General features: G+C 39.6%; 1 protein-coding gene across 7 annotated transcripts in view; it reads left to right on the top strand.

The window, feature by feature from the left end:
- Positions 1-20178, top strand: part of CSMD3 (CUB and Sushi multiple domains 3) — a 2085767-nt gene that overhangs the window by 482736 nt on the left and 1582853 nt on the right. For all 7 annotated transcript variants that reach the window (XM_073679791.1, XM_073679790.1, XM_073679789.1 and 4 more), the window contains exon 4: positions 15978-16172. In XM_073679791.1, the coding sequence (XP_073535892.1) occupies positions 15978-16172 (195 nt within the window). The remainder of the gene's footprint in view (positions 1-15977; positions 16173-20178) is intronic.

The following is a 20178-nucleotide window of genomic DNA, read 5'->3' as shown; positions in this document are numbered from 1 at the left end:
CATAATTTTTTTATTATTATTTTTTAACTCCTTCCCTCCAATCATTTCAATCTGTGGAATTTCAATTTTCTACTGGATTTCTTCAGTTCAAACAGAATCTTCCAGCCAAATTTGAGGAAATCTGTCAAAATTGAGTATTAAATAAAATACAAAAGCCCAATAGGATCTTATCCAAGTAACATAAAGGAAGGAAAGAGGTAAATGTGACACAACCACTAAAAAGACTTATAATCCAGGTGCTTACGTATGGTTGTCTTGAAGAAGGAGTCCGTGTGACTCTGAAACGTGTTGACAATAAACCAGCATTTTATACCCCATTGTGGATTCCATTTTCCAGTAAACGCAGACTTCCATTGCCCTGGTAATTTTTTCTTAAAATTCAATATTGAATTACCATTGATTATATTGAACATAATCTGTTTTCTAGGTATGATATGAACATAGCCTTAGAAACACAAATATTCACACTGTGCATAGTCCGGTTCTCCATGGCCATGCAGCCGCACCAAGGCAGTCTTCATTTCTGCGGCCGGCATTTTTGTGCCGGAATCTTGGGCACCCCAGGTGCTTACTAGGCCTTGTGATTTCATGAGGTACAGAAGTGGAGACTGCCATGGTCTGGACTGGACTGGATGCCGGACAATGCAAATCTTTTTCTTATAAATTGTGTGAGCCAACATACTTAGAAAAGGTCCTGGCAAGTTGCTATTATCATATTATATAAGGTGAATCAAAGTTTCCTCTGTAGATAATGCAGTCGGAAATGCAACAATCATTGGCGGAAAAAAAATCTCTGCATGTATTGTGTATCTATGTTTAAGCAATTAATAAGAATATATAGGATTATCATAGAGTGTATTCAAAATCTTTCCCTCCAGTTATCCTATAAGTTGCTGGCAAACCTTCTATCTATAATCGCCCTTTTCTCGATGTGTTCAGTCACATTTGTCTTTCCTCGGCCCTCGCATCTTGCATTCAATAGAAAAATCACTCTATACATTGTGGTGTTTATTCTGCCTTTAGGTACGTCAAGACGTTTCATGACAAAGAGAAGAGAGAAGATGCAATTTTGATAGTGAACAGCAGAGAGCCCCAGATCTACAATTCATCCGTTCTAACTTAGAATAATGAGAGATTCAAGGCTTCAATTACAGTGTGTCAAAAAAAGTTGATTATATTTGCAAGTCAAATGACACAAATGTGGTCACCATTGTATAAAGAGGTAGTAGATCAGAGATGACTCGCTGTGTCTGCTTGATTTGCAGATGTAGCAGAGCAAAATTTGTAATTTAATTCATGGGGTTACATTATTTTGATATTTCGGATATTGTAATATTGTAATATGATTAAGCGTACCGTAAAAAAACAGATCACTGTGCTGCATCAAGTGTAGTGCCAGATAAAAATGTCTCTACTGAGACTGTATCACAATCATTGGTGCTAAATGACAGACTCTGCTCTTCTTCCTCGTAGAAAATGTTCCAAACTATTTTCTGAGTTAGTTACTGAATATCTTATGCTATGAGTAACATGGGAGTGAGCATTTTTTTTGGACTATTCGCTTAAATTAAATCGCAAATTTCTTGAATTTTCAAGGTCCAGAGAATTTTCAAAAATTTCCTTGCACCAAATCTATTTGCTTCTCTTTACGTATTTTCAACATTTTTTTTATAACATTTTTGGGAAGAGGTAAAGTGACCATAAAGAAGCAGTGTTGCCATTTCAATTATTTTTTAATGTTTATTTTATTTACTTTATTTCTGTGACTTTCATGGATGCAAAAATACCAAATATATTTATTTATTTTTTTATCAGGAAAAAAAACTGTGATTGAAATTTTTGATTTTTTTTTTCCCTTTAAAAACATTTTTTATTAATTTTCAGGTTATTTTTTTGGTGTTCCAGAGGACTTGAACTTGATTAATAGCTGCATCTAAGGTTAAAAAGCAGCAATCAGTGCTATCTCCAGTCGCAGCTGTTAGAGGCAAGCACTATCTGTATAACACAGCTAGTGTTGAGCCACCCCCGTAGTGTTCGGGTTTGGTTCGGTTCATCGAACACCGGCATGTTCGCCAAACGGTTCGTCGAACGGTTCGTCGAACACCATCGAACACCGTTAAAACCAATGGCAGGCAAACAAAAACGAATAGAAACACATAGAAAACACATAGAAAACACCTTCAAAGGCATCCAAAAGCTGACAAACTGCTCAGAAGACACAACTAACACATGGAAAAGTGACAAGTACGTATAGTCATGCGAAAAGGAAAGAGGTGGAGGAGTAAAAGGAGGAGGAGACACAGATATAGGCATGTCATGCCCTTCTAAAATCAAGAAAGGCTGGAGTAAAAATTTAAAATCAGCCTACCAACACCCAGACGTCGTGACAAGAAAATAAAAAAAAGAAATATCTTTAGGTAGAATGGCGGTTCCATTCAGAACATTTTCCTTACAAGACGTAGTGGTATCCCCGTTGGGAGTCGTGCCAAAAACGGAACCCAATACATTCGGACTAATCCAACATTGGTCATATCAAGGGGGCAGGTCAGTAAACGACAACATCGACGCGGAACCAAGTACAGTAGTATGTACTATACCTCCTTTGACAAAGCAATCAGGCGGGTCAAGAAGTTGGGAAGGGGCACCCTAATGGTCAAAACAGACATTGCGGGGGTGTTCTGGTTACTTACTACCTGTGCCTCCGAATAGTGTCCACCTATTGGGCTGCTTCTGGGAAGGAGCATACTATATAGATCGCTGTTTGCCAATGGTGTGCTCCATATCCTGCTCACTATTTGAGGCGTTTAGTTGCTTCCTCGAATGGGTCGTCATGGACGTTTCTAAGGGGTCACATATTATCCTTTTCCTCGATGACTTCTTATGCCTGGGCCCAAAAGATTCGCCAAAGTGTAAATACACGCGGTAGTCCACCTATGAGAAGGAGAGAACTGGAGGGAGAGCGGACACCACAGAGCCGAGGGGTTAGATGGAGAGTGGAAGAAGGAAAGAGGGCGAGGGAGGTAAGGGAGTACGGTGGAAGGCCGACCTGAGCTCCCCCACATTCCTGCTGGGCGGGGAACAGCCCTGGGAAGAAAAGCCACTTGAGCATCCCTTTGAGGTTTCAGGCGCAAGCGGGCAGAGGGACTATGCTGGAGTGCGAAGCCGACACGGCCAGTCCGTTCCTGCCTGTGCGACCTCCGTGTCGCCGGGTTTGTGCCAAAGCCGCGGTGGACCCTGACGGCCAGCCCCCCTCTCCCAATACTGGTGCCTGTCTTCTGGTGGGTCGAGACCCCCGCGGTGGAGGCAGGTCTAAGCTCTGTAATTTAAATTGACTCTGTAATTTGAATGAGTACACTTTAAATCCTTTTACAAGGATATATTGGAGGGCAAGTCTGGTGCCAGCAGCCGCGGTAATTCTAGCTCCTGTAGTGTCCATTAAAGCTGCTGCAGTTAAAAAGCTTTTATAAGGATCGAGCTTGGCGGTCCGCCACAAGGCGTGCTACCACCTGTCCCAGCCCCTTTGCCTTGGGACGCCTCCCCGATGCTCTTGACTGAGTGTCCCGGGGGCCCGAAGCGTTTCCTGTGAAAAAATTAAGTGTCCAAAGCACAGGTGGTGTAGCTTGCTTAACAGCTGGGCTACTCCGCTGACTAGCAGACACTGCTACTAGGCCCAAAGTATTGCCTGGGCTAGATGCAGTTAAAAATTTGTAATTAGATCTACAGGCGGTGTAGCTTGCTTAACAGCTGGGCTACTCCGCTGACTAGCAGACACTGCTACTAGGCCCAAAGTATTGCCTGGGCAAGATGCAGTAAAAAATTTGTAATTAGATCTACAGGCGGTGTAGCTTGCAAAACAGCTGGGCTACTCCGCTGACTAGCAGACACTGCTACTAGGCCAAAATTATTGCCTGGGCTAGATGCAGTTAAAAATTTGTAATTAGATCTACAGGCGGTGTAGCTTGCTTAACAGCTGGGCTACTCCGCTGACTAGCAGACACTGCTACTAGGCTCAAAGTTTTTCCTGGGCTAGATGCAGTTAAAAATTTGTAATTAGATCTACAGGCGGTGTAGCTTGCTTAACAGCTGGGCTACTCCGCTGACTAGCAGACACTGCTACTAGGCTCAAAGTATTGCCTGGTTAGATGCAGTAAAAATTGGTATTTGATACACAGGTGGTGTAGCTTGCTTCACAGCTGGGCTACTACTCTGACTAGAAGACACTGAAGCTTTGGAGTAGACCTATGATTCCCAGGCTATAGTATGAGTAAACAGCTCTGCAGACTCAACCATCTGTGTTACCCCATACTCAGACGGGCAGCAGGAGACTTGGGAGCTGTGAGGAAGCAAGTGCGATTGGGGTGACACCTCTGAGGACTGGAGTATTTGTGATGTTGAAGTTGAGGTGGAGGAGAGCCCACTTGAAGGAGCACTTGATATCCATTGAAGCACTTGCTGTTTTTGTGCCTTATCTGGAATTTCTAGCGATGGGCGTGTCCATAAGAAAGGGATCATATCACATTATCCACAAAAAGAAGTAGACATCTTAGTTTGGCTGGAAGATGGTCTTTCTTCTGCAGATGTTACTGTTGCTTTACCACCTACCACACGGACACAACGTTTTTTTCCCTTTTCAACATGCCTATTCCCCTTTCCACCAGCAGCAGGCCTTTTGCCACTCATTTTGGTGGTTAACTAATTGGCAACTCTGTAGTTGTTTGCACAAAAAACGATGGATGGAAACCGAGCAGAGCTGAGTGGCCAAACTGTGGTACTAGCCCAAAAGGATTGGCTGTGTTAGATGCAGTAAAACAATTTTATTAGATACACAGGCGGTGTAGCTTCCTTCATAGGTGGGCTACTCCGCTGACTACGAGACACTGCTACTAGGCCCAAAAGGATTTCCTGGGTTAGATGCAGTAAAAAATTAGAATTAGATACACAGGCGGTGTAGCTTCCTTCACAGGTGGGCTACTCTGCTGAATAATAGACACTGCTACTAGGCCCAAAAGGATTTCCTGGGTTATATGCAGTAAAAATTAGAATTAGATACACAGGCGGTGTAGCTTCCTTCACAGGTGGGCTACTTCGCCGACTACGAGACACTGCTACTGTGCCCAAAAGGACTTACTGGGTTAGATACAGTAAAAAATTGTTATTAGATACACCGGTTGTGTAGCTTGCTTCAGATGGGCTACTCCGCTGACTACCAGACACTGCTACTAGGCCCAAAAGGATTTCCTGGGTTAGATGCAGTAAAAAATTAGAATTAGATACACAGGCAGTGAAGCTTCCTTCACAGTTGGGCTACTCCGCTGACTAACATACACTGCTACTAGGCCCAAAAGATTTCCTGGGTTAGATGCAGTAAAAAATTAGAATTAGATACACAGGCGGTGTAGCTTCCTTCACAGGTGGGCTACTCCGCTGACTTCCAGACACTGCTGCTAGGCCCAAAAAGATTTCCTGGGTTAGATGCAGTAAAAAATTAGAATTAAATACACAGGCGGTGTAGCTTCCTTCTCAGGTGGGCTACTCCGCTGACTACCACACACTGCTACTAGGCCCAAAATGATTTCCTGGGTTAGATGCAGTAAAAAATTAAAATTAGATACACACGCGGTGTAGCTTCCTTCACAGGTGGGCTACTCCAGTGACTACAAGACACTGCTTCTATGCCCAAAAGGATTTAATGGGTTAGATGCAGTAAAAAATTGTTATTAGATACACAGGTGGTGTAGCTTGCTTCAGATGGGCTACTCCACTGACTACCAGACACTGCTACAGGCCCAAAAGGATGGGCTGGCTTAGATGCAGTGAAAAATTGGTATTAGATACACAGGTGGTGTAGCTTGCAACACAGATAGGCTACTCCAATGACTAACAGGCACTGCTACAGGCCCAAAAGGAATGGCTGAGCTACATTTTGCCAAATGCTGTGAAAAACACTTGCACAGCACTGGCACAGACCTGCCTCGCAAAAAGTGCTATGAACTGCTGTAACCTAGCCCTCAAATGGGCTGCAATTAGAACTAGTCCCTACTCCCTAAACCTATCTCTCTATGTAACTGGAAATTCGCTCGTAATTCACACAGTTATACTGTATAGCGCCCACAGCAGCAGCGGTGCCGTCTAACACTCAGCTGCAGCAGTGAGAAAATGGTGGCGACGGGGAAAATGGCTGGGTCTTATAGGGCAAGGACATGTGACATACACAGCCAATGACACATGCCCTTGCTTGTGTAAAAAAAACGCATTTCGCTGCGTGTGTGCACTGCTGATAGGCTGACAGACTGCACCACCCCACTGTAAATGGGGGAAAGAAAAAAAAAATGTAGAACGGCATTATTTCTGCAGAGATCCATCCCCTGCCCCTCCCCCCGCCCACTCTACACTGAAACTGTCAATTAGCATTGATTAACAGTATTACTGTGAAAAAATCCAGTTACGCTTTTGGTACACGAACAGTTATCGAACATAACCTCGAGCAGCTGAATCTTTTGCAAATCGTTCGAGTTCGTCGAACGACTTGAACACCGCCCAAAACAGCTCGAATTTGAGATTGGCGAACAGTTCAAGTCAAACACCGCTCATCTCTAAACACAGCCACCTACTGATATGTATGGAGCAGGCTTAGCTCATAAGCCTCCTCCATACAACCACACCCTAATGCTATAGTACATGAGGGTGCCAGTAAGGGTTAAATCTTTGGTTCCTTTTAACTTAGGAGTTCAATTGACAAAGAAGCATGCATAGACAACTGTCAATCAATTATTAGGACTGCCCATTTGACTATTAAGCCTAGAGTGAGGGAGATTAAAATTAAGAAATTGCTTAATGTTTCCTAAAGCACAATGTGATTCTGCTCAGCTTCAGCTGATTTTTATTATACAGAACACATAAAGGAGTACATATTGAACATACTCTTTAAATTAGGTAAGGAGCAGCTGAGGGCTGCACCAAGTTTAAAAACTTTTGTCTACTCTATATAAAAAATAACAAAATATTACTGTAAATTTTTACTCCATTTCACCATCAAACTTTCCAGTCATATTTTCAGGTCAGAATTATAGTTTATTCCACTTGATTTGCCTTTAAAATTGCAACATTAGGATTGCGAGAGCAAAAACGAACATCAGAAATACCTCCCCAATGCAGAGATTATTTGGTCAGCTTGAACAATATAAACACATATGAATTTCTAAACTTTTCCTCTTATGTGTAAGAGCTAAATCACATCGTTATCTGTAGAAAATCAGGACTCTAAGCACAGGGTAGGAAATAAGTCAATAGAATGGAGCGAAATTGCTTTGGAAACATTTCTAAATCTTTAGCAACAAGTGAATCATTTTACATTTCCCTCAATCTTCAGAGGTAAGTGTAAGAATAAAAATGACCATATTGTACGGATAATAATATAACTTTGTATAAAAGATGAATAACTTAATGTAACTTGAAAAGCAATTACGCCCACTATGTTTTATTGCATATTCCAAACAACATTTGAAAAACCGGTTTAGTGAGATTTTTCCGACAGTTACTGAATATCATTGAAAACAATTTGTGAGCTTGAATTAAAAACAGCAATGTATGAAATGGACAACTATAATATTAATGGGAAATATTGGCCAAAAAGTCTTCTAAATTACATCTTGGAGTTTAACTTCTGTGTCCTAAGTAGAAATAAGCAAATCGATCAATAATAAATCAATTTTGTTATGAATTTCCAGAATATTTTGTTTTCTGATAAATCCAAAATTTTCACTATTCGATTAGCACAAAACCCACAAAATAGCGGCCTGCTGGTTGACATTTTTTTTTGAGGACCTCTCCTTGCCCCTGTGCTCCCTTCCAGTAGGGACTTGCCTCAGGATGTGGTGTGGTTGGGAGGCAGGCACCGTCGCTCCCAGCGCTGATGCTTTTCAGGGGTCCCGGGATGTTGGGTTCTCCAGTGTCAGCTGCTGCCAGGAGACATGGAAAGCTATGTCTCCTGGTTCAGGTATGTGGTTGGAGGTTCCTTTCTCTCTGCCCTCCTTGCCCCTTCCTCTGTCTCTGTGGACAGAGGGTGGAGATTGCGTGTTACTTCAGAGGAGTCACGTGAGCCATGATAGGGATATTTAAAACTGTTGTATCCTCTTGCTCACTGGTGAATATTCAATTGCACTTCAGTCGTACGGTTGATAGTTCTTTATTGAGTGCTTCTTTGGTTTGTCTCTGGTGAATGGTGATTGGTGCCCTCTAGTTCCACAGTCCCTGTTGTTATGGTCCCTGACCTTCCAAGTTTGTTTGTTAAGTTCATCTCTGCTTTACCAGTATAGTTTATTGATGTGTTTGACCCAATTGTGGCCAGTGTGCCCACCCATCAGCCAGCCCAATATTGTCACCTGGGAAGGGCTCTCAATAGTCTCCCTTACTTTAGTGGGAGTGAGTGAAGAGTACCCAGGCCCTCAAAGTGTGCATTAGGCCATGGCCCCGCTATCAGTATTTGGTGAGTATTTTTTCTCAGGAGTAGGAGTCAAAACCAGGAGTGGGTGATAAATGCAGAGTTGGTGACTTTTTTCCCTTATACCTTTTTTCTGATTGTTCCTCACCTGGTTTTGGCTCCAACTCCTGAGAAAAAATACTGACCAAATACTGAGAGTGGGGCCATGGCCTTAGTGTGATGGCTTGCGCCAAGTGTATCTGGCATACTGCTGTTGCTTGCCTTCAGTTCGGTCATCTCATCACTACTTGAGTGTCATAGATAACTGCTAGATCTGCAGCAGGTAACACAGTAATATTATTAGAATGACAGCAAGTAGCCTAATAAGTGACACATTGCAGGAATGAGGGCCTCAACCCCTTTATTATGCTGATTTCAGATGGGGTAGCAAAAATTTGGTAACAGATTTCCTTTAAGTGGTTATGTGGGTGGAGACTCATGTCATTGACATGACTCGCCTTCTTTGTGACTGTGTGAAGCCAACCACTGGCCTCAGCACTGCGAAAATCAGAGACGAGGACTAGTGAAATGCAGAGCAGAGGCAAAGATGTGACAAGTGAGGGCATAGGAAGGGTGAGTATAATTTATTTCATTATGTTCAACCCCTTCCCTCCCCTGCATTTATTACATTCTGAGGTCTCTCCATACCTGAAAGCATAATAAACAACCTTCAGGGAAAATTTTGATTTGGACCAATTTTATTCAAACTGATTAGAATCTGTAAGCAAAATTGAGCCAATCTGCCGCAAATTAATTTCGGGAGATTTGCTCCATTCTAGTCCTAAACCATGTTTTTAATATATCTAAAATATTGCTAAATATTATTACTTGAAGAAATATTTTAAACAGCACCACCGTTTACTATAGGCTATTTCTGGCATTGCAGTTCAGCACACTCGACTTAAGTAAGACTGATCTGTAATACATGATACAACCCATAAATAATAGTAGGTTCGTTCCTTAAAAAAGTGACTTTTTCAAATGCTGTAAATCGCTTTAAGTACATTTGCATTGAACTCACAACTAATGTAGACAGGATGACGTAAAAATAAAACAATGGACATGTACACAGAATGAATTCCAACTAATGGCTGCATACAGAAAACAAAGGGAAAAAAATTGCATAGCAGATTACATAGCAAAAACCTGGCTACAGATTTCCTTTAAACTTAGTGCTAGGCAGGTTATGCTCTCAGCTACCAAAGCAGCGGAGTGAAGTTACTATAAAGACATAAAAATAATCCAGGAATAAAAAAATAAATAAATTATATATTGCAAATAATGCCCATGGATGAGAAGTGTCTCAAAATATCATTGAATCTCTTATCATTTTCCTTCCCAGGAGGATATAGTGTGTTATACAAATTGCATCCACCTCTAAAGCAGAGACCAAAGTTAGCTGTAATCGTTGTTGTTTAACCTTGTTAATGTCAATATCAATCTCTGACAGCAGCATTTAAGTGCCATATTTTTGTGATATGCCAACTCGGGTGCTCATCACACCTGTGCTTCATGGGAAATAATCATCTTTACTATATGTATCAATTCTATCATATTGCACTGTATGGAACAAACAATCAGGTTCAAGTTTCTTATAAAACCTAAAACCTAAAATTGTAGCTATACAAATTAGTTTCAATCACCACGTTTAAAAATAAACAAGTAAAAGTAAGTAAACAAGTTTAAAAAATGCTGCGACCATGTAAATTTCATTTACGAATATGTAAAATGAATTAACTTATATGGTAAACACCATGAAATGAAAAAAAAGGTAGAAATTATAGAATTGTGGCATTTTGGTCACTGTAATTCCTTAAAATGCAATGAAAAGTGATCAAAATATCCCATGCACAGTACTTCAAATTGATTTTTGGCAAAAAACGTTAGCTACCACACAAAAAACAAGTCCTTACAAAGGAGGCCACAAAAAGAAACAAAAAAAAATTATTTTTTTCAGCATTTCATCAAACTTGGAATTTTTACAATTTTTCAGTGCTTTACACTGGTAAAATGACAGTTGAAAACTACTACTAAAAAAACAATCCATCATACCTTAATATGGCTGTTGATGAAAAAATTATATATGGCTCCTAGAAAAAGGGCTAAAAACAACAAAATTGAGTTTGAATTAAAATGGTTCACCAACCATACTAGTGAAAAGTCGATACCTCTTACTTTCCCCCCTTCTAATTGATTTTTTTATTCTTTTATCTACTTTCACACTTATTTTGTCCTATATGACATTAGTTTTTCATGTTTCTTTAATTAGAAAGGGTGATTGTTATGCCATATCAATTTGCTTGACTGATTGCATAAACTTTTAATGTTTGTACAACATAAGCAACCAAGTCATTTGTTGGACAAATAGCAAACATTAAATTTTTGTTTAAGTATTCTGAATTTATAATTAGAGATGAGCAAATTCTATTCTTATGATCGTAGACAAGTGGCCAATGTAGTGTCTGTGGCTGATGGACTGAAGTCCCATGAACCACCTCCTACCTGCGGTAATCCCTTATCTGATTTGAAGGCTTACATCGACATCATCATTGTGACATGATTTACATATGAAGTTGTGAGCTGGGCCTACAAATAAGATGAGGGGCCAGCAGAGGCATAGCTAGGGGTCCAGCATAGGAGAAGAAAAGCACATATGAGTGGGCCTACAAGCTACGTAACCATGTTTAAAGCTAAAGTGGCGTATAATAATCATATTGGGTAAAGGAAAATCTCAGCAGATGATAACTCTATTAATGAAAAGAAATCACTTTGCAAAGACAAATACCATTATTACTGTCATATGGTAATGCTAAGCTAGTGGTAGATACCACATCTGCTGAACTAATATTAACCCCTTAGTGCTTTAGTGACCACCAATATGACTTAAAACTGACCTGAGATACAAGTGAATATGGCGCCTGCGCAAAAGATGATGGAATACAGTAGTCTGTAATCTTCTGATCAGGCGCCGTCAAGTCACCGAGACTTTCTCCCATAGAAGAGAGGATCGTCGAGGGAGTTCAATGCGCAGATGTGGGATTACAGCTCCACAACTACATCTCGCAGGGCACTGATGTGCAGAGGAGGGGGGTACTATTATAATGAAGATTGAAGACAGGGATTCCTTCTGGCCCTGAGGCCTGGAAGGGATCATTATCACAAAGATAAAATATAAGAGTTCACAAAACAAGACCATTAATATGAAGCAAATAGGTATGACTAGATTAACATTTCTATCACCTGTGTGCCCATATTAATAGGTTATATACATCCCAGGGGCTGACAGATTCCCTTTAATATTTAATATTGTCCTCTGAGTGCACCTGAAAAGTAATAATGTAGACCTGTTTTTTCTTTGCCAATGCTCATGCTCGGCAAAGATCAGCAGCTCCAGTATATCAAGAAACAATCAATGGTGTTTTGCACAGAACTCAACGTAACACAGTGAGTGGACCAACCATGGTGTGCAGGTGGTGAGAGCACAGTAGGTTACCTCCTACTATCTTGAGGACCCTTACTTTAACTTTGTTCATTTTCTGTATAATTGTACTAGTTCTTAACATGGCAATACACTTTCATGCCCACATTTTAGTTTCTTATTTTGATATTACAGTGGAGCTAGCTTAGAGACTAGAAGACTAAAAGTGTCATTACACTTTAGGTTGTGGAGAGCTGTTTGCTGGCTCATCTGATAGCTCCTATATCTCTCCCGACCTTCCCAAATATATGGACAGTAGAGTAAGTTGCTGTGAGACAATTCTCGTTGAGGCTCATCTTCCAAGGAAACAAAAGTACATCAATTATCTGTCTAGGGAGGGTTATGAGGAACCATACAACTTATATGGTTAACCGGTCCCATTGATGGGTTTAGCCTACATTACCTAATAAAATGTGGAGCCTCAAGTAATAATATATTACAGTAGCCTGGATAGCAAATCATGAGAACATAAATTTGCGTTGGTTTAGCAATTTGGTCAGTTTCAGTACTGTTCTTGAAGGGACCCGTCATCTGACCAAGGGTAGCATGAATCAAAGCCTGGTTGCATGATTGCCAAGTATATTTTTCTCTAAAACTCTGTCATTTCTTAAAATATAGTTAGAATATCCTCTTCCTATGTATACATGAGGGGAGACCTGTCAGTCACCTACAGCAGCACTGGAAAAAGGTGGTTCAGGTTGGCGCCAGACAAGTGTGGTCTCCGCCTGGATCTTCCAACTATATTTTAAACATTTACCATGGTGCAGCCAGGTTCCAATTCATTCTGCCCAACAGTTTGGGGTGAATAATTAAGTTGACAGGTCCCATTTAAGTGATATACATCATATCACCTCTTAGTGTATTAGTCATTTTCTTACATCTAAATTACTTGGATGAATTTTGCTGTGAAGTGGATAGAAATAGAAGAAAGCTGAGATGATTGAAATTACTGCCTCTCACTAATAGGTGAGTGTGGTGATGATATCTTCAGACTATAATGGCCATTACTTTAAATGATTTCATTTTATGTTGAGCTAGAGAGCCAAAGACTGACATTGACAGATAATGGATCGAGTGAGCTTCCTGAAATCATCTAATGATGTTCGACTGCTGTCCTCCTAATGCAGAAAGATGGCATTATCAATTCTACATCTATATGATGTGGCATACAGACATCTAAATTGTTACAAATTGCACCACTTACCAGCAGAATAGGTGTACATATTGCGTTTCCACTGTGTTCCTATGTTTAACTTTATAGTTTTTATTACTGTAATTTTCAGTAAGAGATTCCACAATGTTCAGTATCTCAATGTGATCATCATTTATAAAAAATACTTAAAGTGAATTTTTCAGCAGGATTTCACACACCAAATTATTTATATGTGAATGTAGTTTATGAATTCATATGAAAATATCTATGGTAGATTTGAAGCCTCTGTCACTCCAGCTCTATACTTCGCCCAGTGCCTCCGCCTCCTGCTTGACAGTCGCTAAGCTGTATGACTTCAGGCACAGGAGCTGTTAGTCAAGCTGGAGAAGGCGGCACTGGGCGAGGTATAGAGCTGGAGTGACAGAAGCTTCAGATCTACCATAGTCCTTCAGCCTCATTTTAATATCAATTTGAATGCTGATTTAACAGTAACAGAGGAATGGACTGGCTATGTAAAGGTATTTCTGGACTTGTCTTTGAAAGAGCAACATGAGCATGTTAATAGTTTTTGGGGTGAAATCCTGCTGACAGATTCCCTTTAAAGGAATATTCAGGCAAAATGTATATACTGTTATATGTAGTGTAGGGCATGAGTAGGCAATGCATGGCTTTTATCTATAATGTTTGTTTGAAATCCAGAGTCATGTGTCATTCCCTTATGCCTTATATTAGGTTTGATCCTGTGTATTAGTTTCTATTGCAATTTCTCTTAAGCTCTTTCCTTAAAATGACATATTAGTACTATCAGTACATTAATATAATAGGCCACATGTAAGCTGACACGCTGCCTGTGTCAATACTGGTGTGTGGGTGACTCTTAGGCCAAGTTCACACATTCATTATTTGGTCAGTATTTTACCACAGTATTTGTAAGCCAAAACCAGGAGTGGGTTAAGAATGGCAAAGTGATGCACGTATTTCTATTATACTCTTCCTCTGATTGTTCCTCTCCTGGTTTTGGCTTACAAATACTGATGTAAAATACTCACTAAATACTGAATGTGTGAACATATACTCCCTCAGCAACTGTCTTTTATATGGCTATCAGGTCATATTCATGGTATGTCCTCACAGGAACCTGTGCTTATTCATATGCACAAACAAAATATCCTGGCATACAAATGTATATTCTCTATGTAAATTGTAAATACAAAGTACAAAATGAAACATTGTAAAATAAATGAAATAAAATAGAAATGAGTAAAAAGTGGCACAACAATAACAACAAGAAAAATATGTAAGATAGCTCTCCTGCAAGATGAAAGAAACTTGCAGGTATCATCTATAAAAAGGTAACTAGCCTATAAGTCTATGGCCCCGATTAATCAAGACTGTTATTTTCCCTCCAATCTAGATTAGAAGGTTTGCTGGAGTCAGGAAGTCCTGATTCATTAGGAGCGCATGCATCTTAATGATTTAGAAGTGTCTGATAAGTGATGCTCACCTTCGTGCGTCTTGCCACAAATCTTACTACAGTCTGGGACTGGAATAAGATTTTTGGCTCAAGTAATGTCGTCGATAGTCAAAAATTTGATGAACAAGGTTTTACACACCCCTGTCTCACTCCAGCTTCATCCACTTTGTCAGAGCTGGGCAAAAGTGGGGTGAGAATGCAAAAAGTTGCAACATTTGAGCACAGCCTCGGAATGCATCAAAAGTTTGCAACTCTTCAAAACTTTTGAGCCTCAATGCTGGTGATTAGGCTTCAATGAATTGGGTCCATTGTCTTTAATGAGTCTTGCAACCTGACACGGGATAAATGCCAAGCCAGAAACTCATGTAAAGATAACTGTTTTGTGGTGTTTGCCACTCATCAGTGTAGAATGTGATGTGCTTGAGGCAAAGTGGGGAAAGTTCTGGTTCTCCAAAATTAGACCAGCTGGGTAAAGAGTCTCACAGACAATGCTCTATAGGAGAAAAGAATGCACATTAGTTCTCTTGCAAAATGCGAGAGTTTCTGCTTTGCAATTTACCCTTGTACTTGTTGCAAGGCTCGTGAAAACCGAGGGTCAGAGAAGTATTTTAAAAATAGCCAGAGATTCATCCAGAAGCTCAGACAATTTTCATCTATACTGTCATCCGTGTGTCCATTTTTGTACGTCCATGTGAAATCCATGTGATTTTTTAGGTTAACATTTTAAAATGTACGTGATTAAATAGTTTCTTTGATTAATAACTGCAATGTAAAAATAAAAATCGAATGCTACAGAGTTGATTCATTTGGGATCTGATTTTTTTGCGCACCCATATACTTGTGTAGGTAATTCTCATATGATACTTGGTCATATATCAACTTAGAAGCTTTATTATATTACATTGGTTAGTGTGATGTTTGAATTTTCTCAGACTTCGCGTAATTAGTGTTGAGCGAATTTGTTCGGCATTTCAAATTCGGATTCGTGTTCGGGGTTCCAGCTTGTTCGCGCAAAAAATTGGCTCCGTCCATGAACATCCCTGATTTGCCACACTGTCACGCAGTGACACGCAGTGAACACGAAACTAAATTTGAAATGCCGAACAAATTCGTTCAACACTACGCGTAATATGCTTTTCTGAACGAGTCCTTAGGGTCAGACACTGACTCATAGAGTACCTTTACTGGCTGGTACTTGCGAGATATTTTTTTTTCATTCTGCAAAAGAGCTAATTTCTTTGCATCCTTTTCTCCCATGGAGCTTTGCCTTTAAATTTTCATATTTGATTCCTCTCTTTATGGAAAACTTGTACTTTCCAATAATTTCAGAAACTCCTGTACATGCAATTTCCATGGATGCTGTATTTATCTTTATTTATCTATCTTTTCACAGAATTACGGAGCAGTTCTTGTGGAAACCCAGGAATCCCACCTAAAGGTGTTCTGTCTGGTACAAAGTATGACGTTGGAGAAAAAATCCGGTACAGCTGTGTAACAGGATATATTCTGGATGGTCACCCCCAGCTTACATGTATAGCAAATTCAGCTAACACAGCATCATGGGATTTTCCAGTTCCCATATGTAGAGGTATGTTGGATCTTTGGAGTTGCCAATTTACTGTTACTGTGTGCTCTGGAGTTTATTACTATAATTAGTCCTAAAATAAAAGTTTATACTTAGATGTTGCTGTACAATAAAGTCCTAAGTGATAGATATATGATCACAGTGGAGGATCTTGGACTACATTTAAGTAAAGACATATACAACTTAGAAATAAATGTATATCAGCAGCCTCCACGTTCAGATGTCAGGGTCTCCTGGGTCAAAGAAGCTACTCTATCGGCTTGTGCTTGACACAGAACAGCATTTCCTATGTCAACATTTCATTAGTGTCTTGTTTACAGGGGATGGTTGGCTAATTTCAATAATAAAGCCAGCCTCCTTTTTTCACAGTCAAATCAAAGGCAGAAATTAGTCAGTTCACCAGAATGGAGAGAATCACGTTAGACCGACTGCATTGTGGGAAATGAGGAGCCTTGGAGCTTCAGATAAGGTTTTCATTAGTACCAATGCGTTTTAGCGCCTTACTCAAAGTCAAAAAACTAAAAACATTAGTTTTTTTTACCTTGAGAAAGGTACCGGTTTGGAGCTTGAAACGCGTTGGTACTAATAAAAACTTTATATGAGGTGCCTTCAGTGATGTTCTTTTTTTAATGGTACTGCCCTATTGTGTGGTGCACTTTTTCCCCTTTCTAGAGTCCTTCAGAAATTAGTCAGGTGGCTTAATTGTTGAAATGACAAACAAGCCAGTATTGTTCCACTATTCTCGGATGACCTGCAGACACAACAAGTACTCAAACCGGAAGTGAAGCTGCCAGCATGTAGACCGTCTACCAGGGTGGTCTCCCCCAGAATGCCATCTCAGAAGTACACAGGACTGATGCAGTCATCTGGACCTTGGGACATCTTTGTACATATTAATAATAAGGCACAGTTTTTCTGAAAAAAAAAGCATTTTTTCAATGTTTATAAAGCACCTTTAAACCATGAAGTGCCTGACAACACAGTGACCAATAAAAATTATATTAGATATAGGAAGGAAGCATTTTTTGTTATGTTACACAGTCTGACTTTTTTCATTTTATTTTTTGTAAAAAAAAGAGATTTTTTTTTGTAGCTATCTAAATAGTGCAGCGTTTTGCCATTTTGGTACACAGGACATACTCACCTTATCAGACTTTTCGATTTGTGATATATAAATGTATAAAAGTCATTTTGAAAAATCTTCTTGTCTTTAAATGGCACTGTCAGTGGAAAAGGAATATAAATAGAACGATTTTGACAGATTGACATTTCAAGACTATTATACATCCAGTTCCTTTTATTTTTTACATTTTATTTGCTGTTACTGCTGTCGGGCTAAAGTCAGATTGTAGACAACAATTTCTGTTGTTTCAGCTAAACATTTGTAGCGGTGTTAGCGCGCTTTCTGTAGGACAGATAGTTCCTGGCATATTTAACATTGCGTCTAAATTGGAAATCCACAAAGTTGCATCCACCAATCATTTACTTTATATTAAATGTATTTCTTTAGTTAAACAAATTTTTCATATCAAATTAATATAATAATAACGACAATAATAATAACCATGGCAGCAGCTATACTTAAAAAAATGTGTCAATGTTTGTATCACCTTTCTGCTTCATAAAACAATAATGAGTGAAATATATTGTAGCTCATTTTATTAGGAGGTGGGGTGACCTTTCATCTATGTATACCCCAAATTCATCAAGTATCTGTATTCTGTAAAACAGTCATATGTTTGTATTAATGAAAGTCAGAATTTGCTTTTCAATAGATATAAAATTGGACATGATAATTTGGTTAAAATTGCAAAGTGCTTGCCAAAACAAATAACTTTTCAATTTGCTTGTTATTAAAAATCCTTTCTACTCTCATAAATGGAGGGATTTTTTATTTCATAGTTTACTGCTCATTGCCTAGGTTACAGGCCACCTCTTCAGTCTAACAACAGTGTCCAGTCTCCTAGGCAAGTAAGGTACTTCCAAGCTCGCTCTGTACTGTAGAGCCTACAAGCGCTGCTCTGAAGCTGGTGACATAGCTGGATCCGGCCAGCTTCATTGCTACTGTACTCTTCTGATGACACATAGGCAAAGCCTCTTCTACAAGTGTAATATTGAGGTAATTGGAGATGTGAGTATCCTGTACTGGTAACATAGGGAGAAGGGGAAAGGAAAAGTCAGCTTACCAAATTGGTATATACACCTTGCTTCTAAGGAGACATCGCAGGGAGCCGCCCTGGTCCAGGTGTAAAACAGTGCAGAACATGACAGATCCTGAGTAAGACTGGTGCAATCGAAACAAGTCGATCTTAATATTGGACACTTGGTGGTTACTGATGTCCATATTTAATGTTTTATTGGATTTTCATAAATAAAGTTTTTTGGACATTTTATTTCCGGATCGCTGGATATTTCTTCCTATTTTCTATCCTGTACTGGTGGTTGTAGAATCAAGAAAATCCAATACACGGCATGTGAAGAACAGTGCGGTTTAATCTCTACATGTTTTGAAGTACTCTGACTTCTTCATCAGGAGTGAATCTTTGTGGTACTCCTGATGAAAAAGTCAGAGTACTTTGAAACATGTGGAGATTAAACCGCACTGTTACTCACATGCAGGGTATTTTATTTTCTTGATTCTACAACCAGCAGTGCACTATACCTGCATTTCCCATTACCTCATCGCTGGAGTGGTGTTACTAATATAATTTCCCTGCCCCTAGTAATATAATCACCAGACGCCGACGTCTTCTATTCTCTGCGCTGCACTGGTCGTGTTCTTCTACTTGTGACCTCTCGGATTGCTCTAGTGTTTGCTGGGCTAGCCGGAGGTCACTTCTCAGTGTAAGTCTATGAGAGCTGGGACAAGGATTTCATAGACTTATATTGAGAGTTTGTGACTGTTATCTTTGACTTCCGGTCAGTTAGATGTTGCAGTCTCAATATGGCAAAGAAGGAACCGAGCGGTTCTCAGAAAGGCTGAAGTCGGTGGCAGGTAAGTATATTACTAGGGCAGGGAACACAGACTAGTGATGCCACTTCAGCGCTGAAATAAAAAAAACGCTGGAGTGGTGCTTTAAGTACAGCACATTTTGGAATTTTTACTCAGAGGATGCCGAAAAACTAATGATGAAAAAAAAAAATTCTGAAAACCCCTTTAAAAGTGTTGCCCCTTTATTTAAACAACCCTTTTATAAAGACCTTAGTTAGCTCAGGTTAATAAGAAAAGCCTACAAACACTTCCTGCACCGAGACTGTTCCAGTGATGTCTATGCCAGGTCTCCCAGCACTTGCATCACATTCTTATGTCACTTGTGCATTGCAGCAAATCAGCAATGGCATTCAATCACATGATGTCTTGCCATTTGGACCCTGAGGGATTAGATGTTAGATGTAGTCTCGTAGTGTTCAATTTCCTCCTATGAACCACTATAGTTTGATATTCTCCAATATAGGATGAGAGGATCGTGGGTAAATGATTTATTTTGATGTACTTGTTATAAATATAGTTATTAATACAAAAGAAAAGAAACATCTATTTTTTCACTTTCATAGTTGCTTTTGCACCTCTCTTTTTAGCCTTATGACACATCTTGTTATTTTTGTCCATGATAAAAAAAACCTTTGACTCTTTTTGGACTACTGTACTTTAAGGCTGAAAACATCACATTGTTTCTCCTTTTTTTCCTGAAATGACTCCATAGACCTTATTCCCTTTGAAGACGTATTTCAAAGTTTCAGGAGTTTTTGAAAATAGCTTTGGTATTAAATTGACATGTCAGGTTTGACAAGGTGAGCAGTGTCAGATGGCTCCAGATAAAGCCCCAGGGTTTTTTAAAGTTCTTTCCCAAAGGCAAAGCAATAAGGAACCTGAAAACTCACCATGGTATTAAAAAGGCTAAAACAAGCTTAAAAATGTCCAAAACTGAATTCTTTGCAAAGCTGTTACGTACAGTGCACTCTTTGGTTGTGCTGTCTGTCACATTGCTCACAATAGCTAAGAAGAAAA

The sequence above is a fragment of the Phyllobates terribilis genome, unplaced genomic scaffold, assembly GCF_046119375.1.
Source record: "Phyllobates terribilis strain yellow unplaced genomic scaffold, ASM4611937v1 Scaffold_4__5_contigs__length_816908805, whole genome shotgun sequence".
Taxonomy (NCBI): Eukaryota; Metazoa; Chordata; class Amphibia; order Anura; family Dendrobatidae; genus Phyllobates; species Phyllobates terribilis.
The sequence above is the reverse complement of the archived record's forward strand: the minus strand, read 5'-3'. Positions and strand labels throughout refer to the sequence as shown.